Source organism: Pundamilia nyererei, unplaced genomic scaffold (assembly GCF_000239375.1).
Source record: "Pundamilia nyererei isolate P.nyererei 1_Seehausen unplaced genomic scaffold, PunNye1.0 scaffold00050, whole genome shotgun sequence".
Lineage (NCBI taxonomy): Eukaryota > Metazoa > Chordata > Actinopteri > Cichliformes > Cichlidae > Pundamilia > Pundamilia nyererei.
This window is the reverse complement of record NW_005187451.1, coordinates 163,909-185,008: the sequence shown is the minus strand read 5'-3', so window position 1 is coordinate 185,008 and position 21,100 is coordinate 163,909. Positions and strand designations below refer to the sequence as shown.

Below are 21,100 nucleotides of genomic sequence, written 5' to 3'. Positions count from 1 at the left end.
CTCAGTTTGTATCAGCCCTAGCAGGCGTGTCGAGGAGAAAAAGAACTGTTTGAAAGCAGGAAAGCCGCTCGGGGATCAAAGCAGGCAATTTCTCAGGGAAATGCTTTGCTTTTACTGATGTTCATACCCTAAAACTGTGTATTTAGTTGTTTTGCGTGTATTTTTCTTTCTGTGGATAGCAGGATAAATGTAACCATATTTTTTCCAGGAATTTTTAGTTTTGGTAGAAGAAAATGTTTCATCAACATCAACAGTTGGTTACAGTCTCTCGATTTCAAAGAGACATTTTTTTTTCTGTGTAATGTTTCTTTTTTTCAACCTCGTGTTTTATTTCTATTCCCACGGGAGTAATTCTGAAGTTCAAAGTTCTAACTCAAACATTGAGTGGAAACTTAATGTTCTCACTGAAGTAGTTCGCATGTAGAGACTAGACTTGCTAGCTACTTGAGTTGTTTCCACAAAGCCAATGTAATATAACGCTGAAAATGGCTGAAATATGTAAACTCACAAGGACATAGCAAAATGAGCAATTAATGTCAGGCGAGCTTAACCAGTAAATATAGAAGGATATGTTGGTTTTGGTCCATTTTAGAATAAACAAAGTGTCTTTGTGTATGTTAAGATTTTGGTAAACTCCTTTGGGGATGATCACATACAGATTTAAATTGCACGTGGAATATATCATCCCCTCGAATGCAGTTTAAAATGCAGCACAGCTTATATTGCCGAGCTTCCTTGTAAAACTTTTTTCCACTATACAACACAGAAATGCTAAAGCAGACTTTTAAAAAGTGCCACCACGGCCAAGATGCAACTTCCTGTTTGGGCACGGGGCCACTTTGTAATTTTAACATCTCGAGCATTTTCCCTCCATCACGCGAAATGTAAAGCCGCATAAAGTTTTATTAACATCACAAGCGCAGTTGTTTTCTGGGTGTGGATTTTTTTTCTTCCTTTTTTTTAAAGTGCTTTTTATGTTTGCTTCTCCTGAAAGGGATCTCCAAAATAATGAAATCTCCTGGACTATCGAAGACATGAATGGACCTTTCTCTGCTTTGGACAAGCTGAAAAAACTGTGAGTGTGGGATCATTTTGCCATAATCCTAGTGGAACACAAACAATGTAAGGTCACCGAGTCAAAAGTGAGGTTGGAAATTGATAAGACTTTTGTTGTTTTCCCAGATTTCTGCAGAGGAACCAGATCCGCTCGGTGACCAAGAAGTCTTTCTCAGGCCTGGACGCGCTGCAGCACCTGTGAGTCGGCCTCGTGTTTCACTGATTGTTTCCAAAAGTCCGAGCTGTAAACTAACCAGGGTGAATCACACTAAGACAGAGAGGCTGTTTGTTTCTTCTCCCATTCCTCCGCTTTGATGTGGAATCAAGAAGAAAACTCTGCCATTAGTATCTTTACTTGTGTGCCAGACTATATCGATCACCGAGGCAAGTGGAGATAAGTGTGTGTGTGTACATGTGTGTGTGTTGGGGATGGTGGTGCAACAGCTGCATTTGATTCTAATTAGAGTTTTTTCCCAGCCGTTGCCAAAGCTCAAAAGCAGCCCAGCGTTGGGCCTCTCTTGATTAACGCAGCAAACTGCTGCACAGAGTTTTATTGTTCTGGAGCCCAGACTTTTTCTTCACTCGATTGAAGTTTTTGTAGCCTTCGCTCCACACGGCTGATGTCGGCAGAAAAAGCTGCCATCTTTGTGTGGGGATCTTAGCGGCCCTAATTTTCTTCTCTCTTTCCGCTCCGCAGAGATTTGAGTAATAACGCCATCATGTCCATCCAAGCGAACGCCTTCTCCCAGATGAAGAACCTGCAGGAGCTGTAAGTGTCTACGGGCAGCTTCAGTTAGTGTTTCCAATGTTGATGTGGGACAGAACACCAGGTGAAACTCATTATGGTCTGCTGGGAAAAGTCTGCAGCAAACAGTGCTTACTCCAGTGTTAATAACGGGTTCACGGTTTTCTTTGTGTCCTTCATTATAGGATAGCTTTCGCTGAAAAACCCAAGCAAAGCAACCTTTAAATTTATTCAAATTCAGTGCAAGTCTTGACAAATTACATACACAGTACACCGGAATAATGTTTCCTAAAGAAAACAGGTGCATTGTAGTTGGATTTTAGGTGATATTTTAGTATGTCTGTGCGTCTATATCTACATTAAATATCCAGTATAAATACTAAACAATATATGAATCTTATTTTGTTCCTAAACGTATTCACTTCTACATTTACCTGATTCATATACACAAACCGATGGTCTTATACTGATAAAAATCTCCCTCTGTAGATTCCACTGTGGTCTTTATTTGACAGTCGGCTTTACCTTCATCGGCTGTGTGAGGAAACGCAGACTACCAGCCATTCTAAATATTACTGCAAAGTGAATTAAACGCTTCTGGTATCTTCTCCCCCCGGCAGGCGTCTAAACACCTCCAGCCTCCTGTGCGACTGCCAACTGAAGTGGCTACCCATCTGGGTGGCAGAACAAACCTTCCTGTACTGCGTCAATGCCAGCTGCGCCCACCCGCAAATGCTGCAGGGCAGGAGCGTGTTCGCCGTCCGCCAGGAGGAGTTTGTGTGTGGTGAGTGATGCATCCACTTGGTGCGAGACCTTGACACAAATGTCCCATAATGTCTGAGAAACAGCCATTTATCCACGACAGGGTTTCCACTCACAGACTGGCCCAGATCGTTGGGTATTTTCCTCCTTGACTTCTGGGTTTCGAGAAGGAATATGATAGAAGTTTACTACGTTTTTCCTCCAGGGCCCCATCTGCACTTAGTTACAGATAAAATCCTAAGATTTACACTCGTGTCTTGGCTCTTTAAAATAATGATAAGGACTAACAAAACATAACATCATATCAGAGCTGATCTGCAAGGTGTCGTTTAACCTGACAATTAAAAAGTTATCTGAAAGATTTTCTTGATTAAGAGATATAGGAGGTCCTCAAACCTTCTGCAACTGAGGATAGAATGTCAGTTATTAAAATCCAAAATCTGAAAAAATGGGAAATTGGAATGAGCTAAGAAAATATAAACACGTTATATATTTATATATGTACTTGCAGCTCAAAAATTCCTTTTTCTTATTCACACAGAGGATTTTCCAAAGCCTCAGATCACTGTGCAGCCGGAAACCCAATCGGCCCTCAAAGGCGCCAATGTGACGTTTGTGTGCTCTGCGGCCAGCTCAAGCGACTCGCCGATGACCTTCGCCTGGAAAAAAGACAATGAGGTCCTTAATGATGCGGAGATCCACAACCAGGCCCACCTACGGGTGCAGGGAGGAGCAGGAGGTGAGACGGAGGTGACGGAGTATACGACCACATTGCAGCTCCGAAACGTCGAGTTCTCCAGCGAGGGGAGGTATCAGTGTGTGATCTCCAACCATTTTGGATCTTCGTATTCTACCAAGGCCAGACTCACCGTCCACAGTGAGTTTGGAGTGGGATGCGTCATTTTATGGGCACGCACCTTTAAAGATCCTAAACAGTCTAATCAGAATGTATTTTGGTCTTTTTCCAGTGCTCCCTTCCTTCACGAAGACACCGATGGACTTGAGTATCCGCGCCGGGGCAACGGCTAGGCTGGAGTGTGCTGCTGTTGGCCACCCTTCCCCCCAGATCGCCTGGCAGAAAGATGGAGGCACCGACTTTCCTGCCGCCCGTGAACGCCGGATGCATGTCATGCCTGAGGATGATGTCTTTTTCATAGTGGATGTCAAGACTGAAGACATTGGCGTTTATAGCTGCACAGCTCAAAACACAGCTGGAGCCATTTCTGCAAATGCTACACTCACAGTTCTAGGTGAGAGAAAGGCACCAATTTCAGGTCCAAAGTCTTATATGTAGAAGTTGTTGGCCCATTTAAACTCTATTCTTGTGCTCGTCTTACAGAAACACCGTCATTTCTCCGTCCACTCATGGATCGCACCGTGGCCAAAGGCGAGACCGCCGTCCTTCAGTGCATTGCTGGCGGGAGTCCTCCCCCAAAGCTGAACTGGACCAAAGATGACAGTCCATTAGTGGTTACAGAGCGCCACTTCTTCGCAGCTGCCAACCAACTCCTTATCATTGTTGACGCCGCAGAGGCAGATGCAGGAAAGTATACTTGTGAGATGTCCAACACTCTGGGCACAGAGAGGGGCAATGTTCGACTGACGGTTGTGCCGAATCCCAACTGCGACTCTGGAGCACAGGGCGTCGTTGGGGTGGGTATTGGAACTGGGGCAGGATCTGACAATGATGGGTGGACCACAGTAGGCATCGTCATCATAGCGGTGGTGTGTTGTGTGGTTGGTACTTCCCTGGTTTGGGTAGTCATCATCTACCACACCCGTCGAAGGAATGAAGACTGCAGTGTCACCAACACAGGTCAGTTCATGGGGCTTATTTAATTATCATTCAGTACCTGATTTCTTTTTCCTTGCAAATTTAATATATAATGATGAAAGCAAAACTTAATCAAGTGTTCTTATGCTTTAGATGAGACCAACCTGCCTGCCGACATCCCCAGCTACCTGTCCTCTCAGGGCACACTAGCAGACCGACAGGATGGTTATATACCGTCTGAGAGCGGTAGCAGCCATCAGTACATGACGTCTTCTATTAGTGGTTTCTATCTGCAGCCCAAAGAAATGATCGGTAAAAAGCTGCCTTTTCTTCTTTGTTTCCAAAGGGAAAGCTGTAGAAACAGTAGGGTTTTTTAGTCGAGCCCATTCATTTGTCCTGACAGGTCTTTGTCATTTGGATACAGGAAGTGAAGTGGACATGGAAGTGGCCATTGATCCTCTGCTTTGCCATTACCAAGGTCCAATTGGCTCACTGCTTCAGAGAGATAACATGTACTTGACTGACCCAACTGAAGTCTTCACAGGTCTGAAAAGTAGTCTGGCAACATTACTGTTGTTCAGCTATAAAAATCTATTCAAGTGTATGTGACGTACTTTAAAAATCTCAGACTCTTTATAAAGATTCTGACTGTTTTTCAAACCCTTCAGGTTGTTCCACTGACCAAAGGTCAGCTTGTATGGACTCCTACAACGGCAGCCTGACAAACTCTAAAAGGAGGGACTACTTCCTGACCGAGCATTTTGACCTCTGCTCGTCCACTGTCCTGACCCAGCTTCCCAATGCTAGTTTGCATCATGCTTCCTCCTACCATCAGAGCGACCATCGTTCATCAGTGGAGGAGGGGGATACGGTTGATTATGGGAGACCTAATGAATGTCTCTCCCCCTGCAACACCTTCATGGGTAGGTCTTAAATTCATGTTTCCCAAACCGTTCTTACTTCAGAATTTCCTGTGCTCCGGCCTGACTTCTTGTTGCACGTTTTCACTCAGGAACATTTGGGAAAGCTCCCAATTGGAGGCCTCAGGACCTTCATCCAGGATTCCCCCCACTGTCAGTAACACAGAATGGCATAACTCTGCACGAGAATCCTTATACTGCTCCGGATGCAGAGTCAGACCACAAGGAGTTCAACGACTCTTCATCAGAGCAGAGCAACAGTGTGTATGAACAGCCATTTGACAACACGCGGACTGATTCCACCTCACAGTGTCTATCGAGCACTTAGCTGAGTGACTGAGCTCCAGTGAGCTAGTGTTTTTCATGAAGAGAACAACCCAAAAAAAGAACATTTCTACCTCACTGAATGTACACTTTTGCAATAAAAGGACTCCTCATGTGGACAACGAGTGAATGTAAAGGACAATTTAATGTTCCTGCAGAAAGAAAAAGGAACATATTACCAGCTGTTGTTGAGGATACAGATTCTGTTAAATATTAAAGATCAGTATATACATTTTTTTATCAAAGTTTATTATATTTTGTAAATTGTATATAAAAAAGATTTCATTATTTTTGCTTACATTTTGAGTACTTTGCAGCTCTGCCTATTCACTTATTCCAGCTTTGAATGAAGCATTGTTTTGCACATACATTATGTAAACAATAAAAACACCTAAATGTGTGCTGCTAAGTTCATTGAAGGCTTCACCATGTTACTCGCTTCATCTTGCAAGAGATGGAGGTGTGGCCATGTGGCATATGTCGGGGGCTGGGAGGTTAATGCTGGCTTTTATACCCAGTCTTTTTTTTTAGAACCACAAACCACCAAGGACAGTCTAGGTCTGTCATCAGTGAGCCCCCCCACACAGAGAGGATATTTAACTGTTAAGTATCACGGTCTGACTCCAGAAACAGCTTGGGAACAACTGGGTATTACTGTTTATTGATTTTCATAGTAATCATACAAATTCATGTTTCAGTGCCATATTGGGATATTCACCAGCCACTTTATTAGGTACACCTGTTCAGCTGCTCATTAATACAAATATCTGACCAAACAATCACACAGCAGCAACTCAGTCCATTAAGGCATGTAGTCAAGATGCCCTGCTGAAGCTTAATTTGAGCATCAGAATGGGGAGCAAAGGTCATTAAAATGTGACTCAAAATCACTTGAGTATTTTAGAAAATGCTGGCCTGCTGGGATTTTCCCCACACGTCTCTTGGGTTTACGAAAAAGGTCACCGGTTCGATCCCCGGGCACTCTGTCCTAGTCGTTGTGTCCTTGGGCAAGACACTTTACCCTACCACCTACTGGTGTTGGCCAGAGGGGCCGATGGCGCGATATGGCAGCCTCGCTTCTGTCAGTCTGCCCCAGGGCAGCTGTGGCTACAACTGTAGCTGCCTCCACCAGTGTGTGAATGAATAGTGGAATTGTAAAGTGCTTTGGGTGCCTTGAAAAGCGCTATATAAATCCAATCCATTATTTTTGATGTAAGAGGAGAATGGCCAGGCTGCTTCGAGTTGGGAAGAAGGCAACAGTAACTCAAATAACCTCGTTACAACCAACATATGCAGAGAATTATCTCTGATTGTACAATAGCTCAGATTTGAAGTAGACGGACTACAGCAACAGAAGACCACAACGCCAGTCCTGTCAGCTCAGAACAGGGAACAGGTTACAGTTCACACGGGCTCACAAAGATGAAGAGAAGAATGGAAAAGTCTTGATATCTGCTGCCACATTCAGATGGTAGGGTCAGAATTTGTTGTAAACAACATGAAAGCATGAATCCATCCTGGCTCATATCAGCGGTTCAGGCTGGTGGTGATGTAATAGTAGGGGGATATTTTCTTGGCACGCTTTGAGCCCCTTTGTACCTACTCAGCACCATTTAACCCTTTAAATCAGGGGTGGGCAACTCCAGGCCTCAAGGGCCGGTGTCCTGCAGGTTTTAGATCTATGATCCAACACAGCTGATTCAAATGGCTAAATTACCTCCTCAACATGCCTCGAAACTCTCCAGAGGCCTGGTGATGAACTAATCATTTGATTCAGGTGTGTTGACCCAAATCTGAGGCCATGGTTCTCAGCCAGAAAAGGGTGGAGTGCCCACTCCGGGTCGGGGATGAGTTCCTGCCCCAAGTGGAGGAGTTCAAGTATCTCGGGGTCTTGTTCGCGAGTGATGGGAGAAAGGAGCCGGAGATCAACAGATGGATTGGTGATGCGGACGCTGCACCGGTCCGTCGTGGTGAAGAGGGAGCTGAGTGTAAAAGCGAAGCTCTCAATTTACCGGTCGATCTACGTCCCTACCCTCACCTATGACCACGAGCTGTGGGTAGTGACCGAAAGAACGAGATCGCGGATACAAGCGGCGGAAATGGGCTTCCTCCGAAGGGTGGCTGGCCTCTCCCTTAGAGATAAGGTAAGAAGTTCAGCCATCCGGGAGGGGCTCAGAGTAGAGCCGCTGCTCCTCCACATCGAAAGGAGCCAGCTGAGGTGGTTCGGGCATCTGACAAGGATGCCTCCTGGGCGCCTCCCGGGTGAGGGCATGTCCCACCGGGAGGAGGCCCCGGGGAAGACCCAGGACACGCTGGAGAGATTATATCTCTCGGCTGGCCTGGGAACGCCTTGGTGTTCCCCCGGATAAGCTGGAGGAGGTGGCTGGGGAGAGGGAGGTCTGGGCTTCTCTGCTTAGGCTGCTGCCCCCGCGACCCAGCCCCAGATAAAGTGGAAGAAGATGGATGGATGGATGGGTGTTGACCCAGGGTGAGATCTAAAACCTGCAGGACACCAGCTCTTGAGGCCTGGAGTTGCCACTACTGCTTCAAACCCGTTTGAAGAGTTAAACCCATTTAGACACAAAAGCCTGAGTATTGCTGACCATGTCAATCCCTTTATGACCACAGTGCATCCATCTTCCAATGGTGCTTCCAGCAAGATACACAAAGCTCAAACTGGCCTCTTGAAAAAAATAAGCTCACTGTTAATAAAATGGTTTCCATGGTTATGGTGCAACAGGGATGCAAATCTGCATTAACTGTATGATGCTGTCATGTCAATATGCACCAGATTCTCAGATGAATGTTTTCAGCATAGTTGAGCCCATCGTGATTGTAAGCTGGTAACAGATGCTAACAAAGCTTTGCAGACCGGTATCTATGTGTTGTAGCTGTCTATCAAAGTGAGCCTTGAACCCACGAGGTGGGCTGCTCTTCGGTTGTCGCTGATACTTTGGATTTGTGGCATACCACAGAAAGGGCAGAAGTCATATTTTGCCAAAAGAAAACCTTCTTTGTGTCAGAGTGAAACTGAGTGTTAGAAACAACAACCTAAACTGCCGACAGCAGCCATTCTCCATGCTTCTCGTGTGTGCCTGTTTGATCTTTGATGGCGTTTTGTTTTGTTTTTTTAATCCTTCTTTGTAGTCAACTCCACTGTGGTTTGCTTTCATGTTCAAGCCAACTTTTAAACCAATCGCCATTCAATTTACTCACAGTGTCATCACCATGGGGCTACATGCTGTTGGTTTTTTGGTGGACTGCTCAAAAAAACCGAAATGTATGAGAATTCTCAAAATCCCTCTGTCGCTCTACGTAGCCAAAAAGCAAACAAAGAAGATCAATGCGGGGCCATAAATCCTGCATGAGCGGACTGCATTAGAGTCAGAGCTAATAAATATTGAAACGAGAAGACGGCATGTGTCACTGGAAGAATACTGGCCTTTTGCTTACTTTTTATTGGCTTATACGTTTTTATGTCTGGATACTGAAGAGACCCATCCTGCACCACACGAATAAATCTTGTAAGTCCGAAATGTTGTTAATACCCCTCCACCCTCAGCTTAGCAGGCAAAGTATCAAGGAAAACAAAGTGTTAATGTCATACAAAAAGTTAAACCAGCAGAAACTATGATAGTGGCCAGTAGCCTATCATTAATAATAGCTCTTTAAATAACGGTGCTTATAACTAAGTAACAACATGTAATTTGCATTAAACCCACAAACTGCCGTTAGAACAGTATGGCACAATATACCTTACTCCATACTAGACTCTCTGTTTGCTGGATGACTCATCCCCCTCCCCTAATCCCCCCAGCCCTTCTTGCCTGGCGGTTTGTTGTTTCAGGCCTCTCCTCTTCAACATGAGGAAAAAAGGTGTGCTTGTGCACCGGGCTCGCTGTTGAAACTTGCACTTGGAACTTGTCTTGCGGCTCCCTGGCTGCCACAGTGGAGCTGTGTGTTTATGAAATGGCAGATTCACGATGGTGGTGCCGGCAGTTTGGAAGAGGATTTAATCAGATCCCCTATTCAGGAGCAGTAACTTTAGTCTTGCACTCGGTCTACTGTGTGAAAAGCATTGTAGAGGAAAGCAGTGAAACTGACTGCTTTTCTTGTAGTCATGTTCACCGTAAAGTTCTTTGGATTCATGCACTCAGTTTGTGTATGGAAACACTGATGTAGACTCTTGCTTTCATAGGATGTGTTATTTCTCTCTCATCCTTCTGGTTGACTAATGTTTAAGTACACCTGGCTGTTGGCTACGCTGGTCTGGTTTGTATGCTTTTACCCCAGTCTAAAGGAATGAGGGGGTTTGTTGGAAGTCTTGCCAGTTCTTCGAGGAGGCTGCGATTAAGACAAGATGGTGGAGCCACACACATCCAAACACCTGGGAAGCAGCTGCCGTGCTTTTGCTGCTGAAGCAACATTCAAGGACTGGTCCACTTTTGTCTAATAATCTAAAGTCAGTGCAGAGCCGAGCTAGTTCACATCACAAAAGGACTTCTCACAAACACGGCCTGAAGCATGGATAAAATGGGGCTGGGGAGTGATAAATGATAAACTCAGTGGATTCTGATTACACTTCTTGTTCGACAAAATGTGGTGATATTTATAGGAGTGTCACATTGTATTGTTTTGCAAGTAAATAGTCAAACCTTTGCGTGAGCTCGATGATATATGGTGATCTGGTGCTGTATGTAAGGCATTCATAAACAGATGTTGGAACAGAAGAGAAAATGTACTTTCAGGAGACGTAGTGGTGAAGAAAAAGAAGAAGAAGTAGAAAGGGAAAAAAAATCTAGTTTGAATGGTAGATTTATGACTATGAATGTGCATCAGATACCCAAACACTGCACAATACTTAGAAGTACTTTAGAAGAGAAGTTTGGAAATCTGGAGAGTTATCTTGGCAACTTTTGCTTTGTCTTTTGTTGCAAAATCTGTGCATAAACAGTAGAAATCTTTTGCATTGTAAAGTAACATATTTGAGTTAGTAGCTTCCACGCTGGCCCTGGTGCACCCAAGTTGACCGTGGTACACAACGGGCTTTGTGTTTTGCAGAACATTACAGATATTCCTGTCTAGAGATCTTTTAGATCTCTGTAGAAAATGAAAACACAAATAATGACTGATACAGTATACAGTCATCATCCATCTATTTGTTGTCTTCCAGTTACCGAAAGTCAGGTCACGGGGGAGGTGCACGAACCAAGGTATTCCAGAAGTCCCTCTCCCCCTCTCAGCAACACTTTCCAGTTCATCCTGGGGTATCCCAAAGCATTCCCAAGCCATGCATGACAGACATATAAAACCTTTCCAGCAGATTCAGAGTTTACCATGCTGTCTTTAAAAGTGTGCCCATCTGTTGGCTCCATGTTAAATCACAGAGCAGAAATAAAATATAGAAAATGAATAAAGTTAGACTTAACTACTGTGACATCACCTTTAGTTTTTGGACTTCACGTTTCAACTGGGAAATTAGCCTCTTGCCAGTCTTTTTGTTTTTTGAGGGTGTAGCACTAAGTAATCAGTTAACTGAAACAAGCTCGGTTAACAAAGTGCAATAAAGTGTACACATCCAAAGCACAGACACTTATTACTGCTAATTGTTGCTATGAAATAGATACATATAATCAAATTTCACTTATCAAAAATGGACCACAGACCTGAGAGGTCTGTTAGTACAATTAACCACATAGCAAGCCATACTGCTTTAGGTAACAAGTGAGTGCTGGCAGCTGCTAGGTTTCCATTAGACACTGCCTTGATTAACCAAACTCAGCGTCCTCAATCTCCCAGTCATATTTGTGGTGTTGGTAGACACACTTTCTGTGTAGTCAATAGAGTACAAATAGAAAATCTTCTCAGTATTTTATGAATAGGAAATTGGCTGGTATGTTTGAAACACACCCATACAGTCTATGCGCTCACATTTCTAAAACCAAGCTAACGGACGTTAGCCGATAGCCTGGACCTTTTCCTAATTTCTGGCCCCTAAACACCAAAATGTTCATATCCAAAATGCTTGGGGCAATTTTGTGGTCCACAAGCCAGTGGGTTCTATCGCTGTGGCTTCATCCATCTTTGATAAATAGTTTTTGATTATTATTAAAAGCCACCATTTCTACCTGCTAAATACAGCTGATGGAATATCCGCATCTATCTCACTGGAGTTTTCAGTATATATCTTTGGCTGGTGACGAGATAGGCCAGCTAGGCTGATGGAAAACAACCTTTTTCACAACCTATAAAATCCTGCAAGAATTATGTTAAAAAGCTCAGATTAAAGTCTGCTGACAGCAAGAAATCCTCAAGGGTTTTTTCACCCCAACTGCTGTGCTCGAGGTCCTTTCCTGTAACAGAGGGAACAACTTTAACTCCACTTTAGTATTTTACAGCTGGTCTGGTGGATTCAAGTCTTCTTATCAACAATATGTGATCTGCCTCTTGAAAGCAAGGTTTTACACTATGCATGTTACAATTAAGTGGGTGGATGTAATTCCCCTCAGAATGGTTTATTTACTCCTAAAGTCTCTGAAATTGCTGCAACCAAAAAACAATTTGTGGCCTAACAAGCGACTGAGGCATGGAAGGTTCCCACTCTAACAAAAAAAAAAAAACAAGACTGTGTATCCAGAAGTCTCCAGCAGTCAGTGACAACCTTCCCATTTCCAGCCGGGGGAAACACCCGCCAGATTGCAGAATAATTTCCCCTCTTTGATTCTGTGTCCAGAGAAACGAGACAGGAAGCTGACTGTTCCTCCAGACCACCAATGACTGGCAGACAAACATTGGAGCTCACTAATCCTGGTCTCAGATCAGACTCTGATCTCCATTTTCAGACTCTACTGTATACACAATAGCAGTCGCATGCAGATCTAGGTTCAGCTCCTCAGGTCATCGTTGCTCTCGACCCCCCAGGGTCTGAGCCAAGAAAATGAATTTAGCATGCCATGTTCTTATCAAACTGCCAGACACCCTGATTTTTGTAGCTAATTTGCTTTCATTATTACCAGATGTGGTGACATGCAGACAGATGTTTATTATATTAAATAGCTACAGGCGGCTCATAGAAATGATTATTCCTCTGTTATGAAGTTCAGGAAAGCTGCTCAGGGATTGGTGTCTGAAATTTACGACTGCTGAGCTGTTTTTCCAGGATTATATATGCTTTGTCGATACTAGAATACAGATTTTAAAAATGAGGTGACCCTGGATTGTTGGTATGTAAGGTCACACTCACTCTGACTTCTCAACTGCTGACAGATGAATCCAGAGAGATTTGAGTAGTGCTGTTTTCTTGGAAGGTTTTCACCTTTCCTGGCTGTCCATTTGGGTTATCCTTTTATGTAGCCAAACATTTCAATCATTGCAGATTATCTTCAAGCCTGCAGAGAATCTACTGACCGTATCAGACAAGAGAAACAGCACTTGCTTGGCAAAAACACACCAGTGCCAAATTCAGCCTGGAAACACTGAGCTGGAGAAATCCCCTGGCCGTGTGAGACGTTCACACGCGTTGCCATCAGTGTGAATCCCAGCATGGACTCCATAAACCTCCATCAGCCCATCTCTTTTCAATCTCTAGCTCTTTGTATGATTAAAAGCATATACAAGAGCTTTGCATCTTGCAGATGTTACCATAAATCACCAGTTGGCCCTGCCTCTGCAACTGGCTGCCTGACAAATGCTCCACAATAACTACAGCCCCCACCCCACCCTTCCAGTAAAAGAGAGAGAAAAAAAGAAAAGGGGGGTAAAAAAAAGAAAAAAGAAAGAAGTCTGGAATTTCTACCCGGCTGCTTGTAACTCTTTCAGGACTATTGTAAAACCTCAGCCATGTCAGCACAGGTGGAAACCTGAGGGGTCGTAAAACTAGAAAGAAAAGAAGCCCGCCCACTCCAGGCTTTCTCTTTCCCCCACAATGTCTTAAACTCCCCACTGGCCTGGCTAGCCCTCCACTGTGACTAATTCCACACAAATCTAAAGAGCTAAATCAGTCAGTCTGCCTGTGTGTCTGTAACCGACACCCCCATGCCCGTAAAAAAGACGTGACCATAATGGCTGAGCTGGAGACCAGGCTGTGAATCACAGTCTCTGGGGCTTTGGAGCAAAATGCTGTCTGTAGGCAACTTTCAAAGCTTAAATCCTCACCACCATCCGTGCAACTTTTAAAAGTTTTACACTGATATTGACAAGGAGGGGAAGCCAATTAAGGGCCGCTGGAATTGGACAGTTGAAGTCCAATTTTTTCTGTTCTGCAGGTTATTCTACGCTGTAAATTGATTTGAGGAGTGGCTGACAAAGTTGGATGGAAAGTTTGAAATCATGGGATTCAAAAGTTACAGAAAAGTGTCTGGCAGTTTGGATCAGTCATCGTGCTATACATTAAAAAATATCCAAATTTTCACAAAGCTTAAGTGCTGAGTGATTAGCTTATCATAGAGTGGGAGCAGAGTTAGTGCACAGATTTAACAAGAGAGATAGTGGCGGGCTCCAGGGATGGAAGTATTTTGGTTCAGAGTTAAGTGTCTCAAAAACTGTTGGATGACTTGCCATGAAATTTCTGTACAGATATCCAAGGTACCCAGAGGATGAATCCTAATTACTTTGGTGATCCCATGACTTTTCCTCTAAAACCCCTAAGACATAAAGGATTTCAAAAGAAATGACTCAACATTTTTTATGCATGTATTGCCATGAAATAGAGGACAAAAATCCCTGTTCAATGTTGACTAATTTGTAGTAACTTTAGTGATGCCTTAATGCTTCATCTAGAGTCATCTGCTTCAATATAACTTTAGTTCATAAACAAATATTTACTTTGCACTCCTATTAGCTTAACCTTTTGGAAGCGATCAAATATTAGCATGCTAAAAGCGTTTGGCACCACCTATAGCAAAACTTAAAAAATGAAATAAAAAACTGGACAACTGCTATATTTATATATTATAAGTTATAAAGTTCCATAATTGTCTAAAGGTACACTGAAGGTGGTAAACATTGTACCTGATTAATTAGCGCATTAGGTTAAATCTTGTTTATTTTTTCTTTTATTTATCTACTAAACTTTCTATAATTGGCATCTTAAATTTATGGCATCTTAAGGGCAAAGGTTCTGCCTGGAGAACTCTATGATGAGGATGCTAGTTAGCTTAGCATAAATCATTTCAGTTATGCTATTAGATTACCTTTAGCTCTCTAACAAAGTTCAGCTGTGCTCTTCTAGCCCTGTTTTAGATACGGTGTTTTATAATAAGGTTTTGGTGGGTGGGAGTGAGGTGTGAGGTCTGGTAGTGATGAGAGTGGAGGTTTATAAGCAAGACACTGAAAACAAACTGCCCGAGGGTTAGCTGTTTCCCTGCACCTGGGATATAGTTGCTTTGTTTGTTTTGTTTCTTAACAGCTCTTACTTATTATCTCTCGAATACTTACATATTGCAAATGCCAAACTAACAAATTGTATGTTGTGTATTTTGATACCATATAATTAAGTCTCTATTAAATCTGAAATTATCTTTAAAGTGAAAGGAACATTACTGAGAACAACTGATATTGTTTCCATTGTTCCACACCCAGAAACTCTCAAACACTTTACCAATTAGGAAGTAATTGCTGTTGATGTTTAGCTTAGGTTAACCATTCGGTCTGGATAAATCAGGTCTGGTGAAGCACTAACCCACATTTTTTTCCTTTTTTACAAGCCACAGTAGGAGATAAATGAAGAAAGGTGACCTTGTGGGTTAAGTTTAAGATCCAGGTGGTTTCCGCTCATCCTGTCATTGCCCATCTGATGCTTCAGACAGGCTGCATTCCTTCATTGTATGTAAAGAAAGCTGTGCTATGGTGGCTAGTAGTTGTTGCAAACGGCCTGCAATTATCTTTTCAGTTTGTCTGATCCCCTTGACAGAGTATATGGAGAGCCATTTCAAAGCAGATGATGATAAAAACACCCACAGATACAGTATAGAAGGTGAATTATGGATAGCCCCATACTGTATATTTCAGACAGACAGAAATGCAGATTGCAGTAATACCTTTAAGAGGCAGAAATAAAGATCCACACAACAGCAAACTAATCAGTTTGGCATGTCGTGTTGCAACACGCCCAACGCTGACTCAATTCTAAATCTTACTAAATCTTTACATGTGGGCTCTTGCTTCAGTTGCACATCTATCCATATTTTTTTCAGTGCAAAGTGCTTATTTTGCCGTTACTGTCTTATTTCCTACTGAATACTTAAGTAATCTCTCAGAGAGCCTTTTGTGATATATTGTATCTTTTCTGCACACAGCTGGTAGAAGAGGGATTTAAACAATTATACAACAATGTATTGATCCTCTTGGGGTAATGCACAGCAGCAAGTAGTGACTCAAATAAAGCGAATAATAAATATCAGTGGAAAAAATGCTAAAATTTGTCAAATAAAAACTACGACAAATGGATTTGTGTAGACCCTCCCTGCTTTTAGACTGTTTTTAAAGGGGCCTTTGGTAGAATAGCTCAGTCGTCACTCTTCGCCTGACTTTTGACCTTATAGAGCATCAACACTTCAGACACTCCTGGGTCAAACACACTGACACTGAGTGTGTGCTTGACCCCAGATTATGTGCTAAAAATCTCACACCTACAAGCTGATGCAAACTTGCCATAGAAACTATGCTTTTTTGTTAGTTAGCAATTGCTGTGTTCCTGTTGCATTCCTTTTTAAAAAATGATCAATTTCATGCATTCTTTAATATTTGGACGCTCCTTGCCTTTTTGGATGCTATCCCCTCCACCAAGCTGTTCTCAAAAGACGTGAGTGATGCTGTCTCTGGGAAATGATGGGAAAAGCCTAGCGCTGACAACGAGCAAACAAACACTAAAGGTTTTTAATTTCAGGCCAAGCCTGCTGTCAACAGCTCGAACAAATGAAAGCAAAGGAAGGAATGGGGATTGGTTGGGGGGGGGGGGGCAGCAAAGACCAACAGGACACAGTGTTCATCGAGCCTCTTTCTTTGAAAAAAATCTCTCCCTTTTGTTGATGCTGAGAGCTCTTTGTAGAGTCCTAATCTGATAACGGGGTGTGAGTGTTTTCATAAGTTAACCTCTTTACTATTTACTGAGACCCAGGGACGCCAAATGGTGCATGTGAAACCTGCTGTGCTATACTGGGGAGCGACACTTCCAAACAAAGGTTTAATGATGTTCTGATGGTTGGCCTACAACTCACTTGGATTTTCAACGGCTTCTTTGGGAAGGAATGTTTAGACCGCTGAGTTTATACGTTAGCTGAAATGTCACAGCAATTCTTTGATACTTTCTTCATGTGTGCCAGTTTATTAATGAGTACAATGTGGCCAGTCTGTCCGCTGGATTCCATCTTGGCTGGGTGGAAAGTGAATCCAGATCCAAAGAAGTTAAACTCGAGTAGAGTGTAAGGACAGAAATCAGGAGTTGCTGTACAGAAGAAACGCAGCTTTGCATTTCTAACCTGGTCTCTGACAATATCATCATACCCAGTGAGCTTTGTGAGCATGTTCTGGCAGGCACTGTTGTGCAAACAGCTCAGGCTTTTTAAAGCAACTGAGCTGTCAAATATTTATTGTTTGGTTAAGGGTTCAGTGAGAAATTATGACATCAGTTACAGGAGCAACAGCTAGGAGCTGAGGAGATGGGAGAGAAAGGGGGGATTTCCCACTTTTTCCTCAGACAAACCCTGTCTGAGTCAAAATCCACAGATCTGTCCAGAAGGACTGCACTGAGGCCTGATGGGTCTGTCTTTGACTGATTCTTTTAACCTAAAACAGGCTTTTCAAAGCGACCGTGTGCTAATATTCTGGGTTTGAAACAAGCAGTTTAATGACCAGGGTGATAAAGCATCATTCTCTCCTGAAACCTGAGTGATTAAAAAGCAGTTCTCACCTTAGAGGTCGGATAAATTCAGAACACTGTCTTAATAGTTTATAAACCAACAGCAGGGGAGTTCAAAAGAAAAGTTGGATACAGGGGAAAAAAGCCTTTGATGGAGTTAATTGGGCATACTTTTTCACCTTTTCACTGCACTTAACAAATTGGTTTTTGGAGACATTCTCGAAACTCCCAAACAGTCGCACTAGTGCAGCCGTTAACTGAATCAACCTTTCCAAAGTGGATAAAAGTACCAGATTTTGCAGTGTTTGGCCCTCTGGAGCCATTCATTTGAAAAATATCATTAGCCTTTTGAAGTTTTAAAATTTCAAAATGTTCCTATTTGGCCATAATTTCGATTTTAGGAAGCAACATTTCAACCACTAGATACATTTCAGAGGTTTTACTCTTGAATTGTCATTTTTACTGCAAGTCAAATTTATAACTTTGCCAGAGAGTCTTTAAAATCATTGCAGTGGTACATATGCTGCATGTTGCTCCAATGGTCCGATGACAGGTCAGTATGAGAGTATTGGCCTTTAAGCTTTCTGACAGCACCATGACGTTCAGACATTTAACATTCATCCAGTGCTAATTTATTCCCGAATGTCATGTATTTGATGCATGAAGGCTTTCCTTTACCCTTGGCTCAGTTCTCTCATTGCTGGCACAATGCTTATTTATGTAACAGGCTAAGCAGGCTAGTAGCATTTGGGTAGCGGCACTATACTCACCAGGCTTTTAAACATGGATGCACACTCTCCAAGCTAGGCATAGAGATTGTGGAAAGTGGATGTGGTAGTGAGTTGCTGTATGGTCTGCTTATGCTAACAATGATGTATTTTGAGTATAGCACCAGTTGGTCATTACAATTAGTATAACAATATAGCGTACCATTAACTATCACCAAAAATATCTGCTTATGCAGATTATCTCATTGTATATATCACAATCCCAAAAGACTAAAAGACCCAAAAGATCTCGTAGGACTACTCAACGAATCAATGTAAATCCACAATTTTCCTCTTTGTGCTGACAGCTGATGTGTATAAAACTCCAACATTCGCAGGGACAAAAGGCAACATCTGATGCCTCTGTGTTAATATTTCCACTTATTTCTTTAGGATTGCCAAGAAGTCATAAAGTACAATAAAGCTTAAAACTAATATGCACATACCACTTTTCCTTTCTTGAAAATCTGGGATTCATTTGCCATGTTTAGAGACATATGAATGAAAACTGTTTAAATAACTGCTAAAAAACAATCTGACAAAGAACAGCCTCATATTGAAGCAGAACATCCATGATTGATACTTAATGGCCCATACATCAGTCCAAATGTATTAAAAAACTGCTGAGAAATACAAAAATAATCCCTCACAGGCTTAATATGTTATGCGCTTGTGGGCCCACCCAGAAGAGTGACTTGCAGCCATTTGTATTTTTTTCATAAACTATTTTATCATCCAATGTGTTGTACAGAAAGCATACACACATCCTCCCACGCTGACTAAGCGAACTCCAGATGGAAAATGGAGCCATCTTTCCCCCAGCATGCAGGACAGGCATCTCTGCACTCTTTTCATAACAAAGATTTTTAAATGTTTTCCAGACTGGATGGCAGCAGCCTCTGTGTGGCGACTCCATCAGCGTCTTGGATGATGTCTTGGCACTCTCGGATAGATTTTTGAAACATAAATACAAGTACTGGCTGCCTGCTGGAAAGGGGCTCCAACAAGCCTCCTACTTAGTTGTTCAGTGCCCCCTCTCTTTGGGGGAAGGGGCGTTCACATGCTCTTGTTTGCTGAAAATAGGTAGATGTTCTCTGTTTTAAGTAGCATAACTTTTTAAGGCATACAGCAATCTATTATTTCTGTCCAGAGTGAATTTTTACAATATATGTGGATTTATGGTGCTATTAAGTAAAATAACAGCAATGAAAGCAATGAATGAAAACGTACCATTTGACGTGCTATGATTGCAGAGTATAGCAGAGTAACTTAAAATGAAATTAATAATGGTTTCAAACAAGCTAAAGGGCGCATCTCATATAAGGAAAAATACTGAAAGTCAAGGTAAAGGTGGGGAAGGGTTGGAGCGAAAGAAAAGGGAGGAAAGACGGCCCTGCAGAGGCTAACATGTCTTCTGGCCTGAATTACTATCATTATTGTAATGACTCTGTAATGTTTTCTTTCCTGAACCAGTAATTGTTACCAAGCCTGCTGTTCAGAAGTGCAGGTGGACAAATTGCTGCCAAGCATTACTTTCCATGATAGCGGGGAAACATAATCATTTCCATCTCGGCTTCAAACAGGACAGTGCCCTTTCTCAACCAAACTGGTGGCATTTGTGATAGTTAGTATACACGCTTGAAGAGTATAAAGCAAAAGAAAGAAATAACTTTTGCTTATGGGATATCAACCACTCAACCACACTTGCTGTACATATTCTGTTTATGTTGACAGCCTTGTCGACTCCTTTTAGGCTAAAGAATTATAACATTACTTTACTATTAGCTGACAATAATGCAAGAGAATTGTTTTAGAACAGTTCCTTTATTAAGTGTAGCACATTATTAAAATATCTCACAGCACATAAAACTGTATTTACAAATTTAACTAAAAGGATCAAATTATAAAAGTCATATTATTTATGTTGCAGAAAAATGTTCCTACTAGTGTTACATAGATCAGTATTACCACTGCAGAAACTTCAGGTTAAGTTAAAAGTTCAAATACTTTATATCTCCACTAACAAATGTTATTCAAAGAGAAATCATAAGATTGACAAGTGGCTAGGATGTGAGAATGCATCTTTAAAAATAGCAAAACAGCTCAAATTGTACCTCAGAAGCAGCTTGTCTAGCACACCAGAGACCACAGGGCAAGCACTGCCTGTCTTGCTTGCCCTGACAGAAAGCTGCTGCCTCGGTGTATAATCATGTCTTCATCTGGGTTTTTGTCTGAGCCTTTACTGTGTAACCTGTTTCCTCTATGTAAATTTTTGTGTCTTCATGTTTTATAGTTTGGACCTTTTGCTGTTTCTGGATTTTGGTTGTTATATTTTGAAGTTTGCATTTTCTGTTGCTGCACGGTTTTTGTCTGCAATTGCTGTTGAATGAAACCTTAACAAAAGAAACTACAAAACAGATGATTGAGGAAAGCAAGTTAGTGAAGTTTAATATTTCTTGTTTGATTGATTTTTGAAAATTACTCCAGTTTCTGTTGTTTAGGAAGCAAAAAAAATTTTTTTTTACCTACTTGCAATGCAGTGCATTAGCCTCTAACAACTAGGGCACAGATGGCTGAACAATATTCAATTAGCGCTGAAACAATAACAGATTTCTTTAGCTGTCTATGTCATGTCTTATGGATTGTTTTTGCACTTTTGACTGTTATAAAACTAATGTTAGGTGTATATATATATATATATATATATATATATGTTATAATATTTGTTATGTTTAATTTGTTCCATTTTCAGTTAAATATATGTTTGAAATGTCTTGCAAATAATTGCATTCTGTTTTACTTTGGGTCCCAACATTTCAGGAAACAGTGTTATACCTCTAGTTACTGTTGTAATGGCTGACTAAATTACATTACTTTATCTTTAAAGGTCATTTC

At 42.0% G+C, this 21,100-nt stretch overlaps 1 protein-coding gene across 1 annotated transcript in view; it reads left to right on the top strand.

The window, feature by feature from the left end:
- The window catches only part of lrig3 (leucine-rich repeats and immunoglobulin-like domains 3), a 22,254-nt gene extending 16,449 nt beyond the window's left edge, over positions 1-5,805 (top strand). The window contains exons 9-19 of the mRNA XM_005733087.1: positions 995-1,075; positions 1,183-1,254; positions 1,754-1,825; positions 2,422-2,585; positions 3,105-3,440; positions 3,532-3,813; positions 3,903-4,379; positions 4,491-4,649; positions 4,762-4,881; positions 5,006-5,260; positions 5,350-5,805. Coding sequence (XP_005733144.1) covers positions 995-1,075; positions 1,183-1,254; positions 1,754-1,825; positions 2,422-2,585; positions 3,105-3,440; positions 3,532-3,813; positions 3,903-4,379; positions 4,491-4,649; positions 4,762-4,881; positions 5,006-5,260; positions 5,350-5,585 — 2,254 coding nt within the window. The 3' untranslated portion in view covers positions 5,586-5,805. The remainder of the gene's footprint in view (positions 1-994; positions 1,076-1,182; positions 1,255-1,753; positions 1,826-2,421; positions 2,586-3,104; positions 3,441-3,531; positions 3,814-3,902; positions 4,380-4,490; positions 4,650-4,761; positions 4,882-5,005; positions 5,261-5,349) is intronic.
- Positions 5,806-21,100: the final 15,295 nt, after the last annotated feature.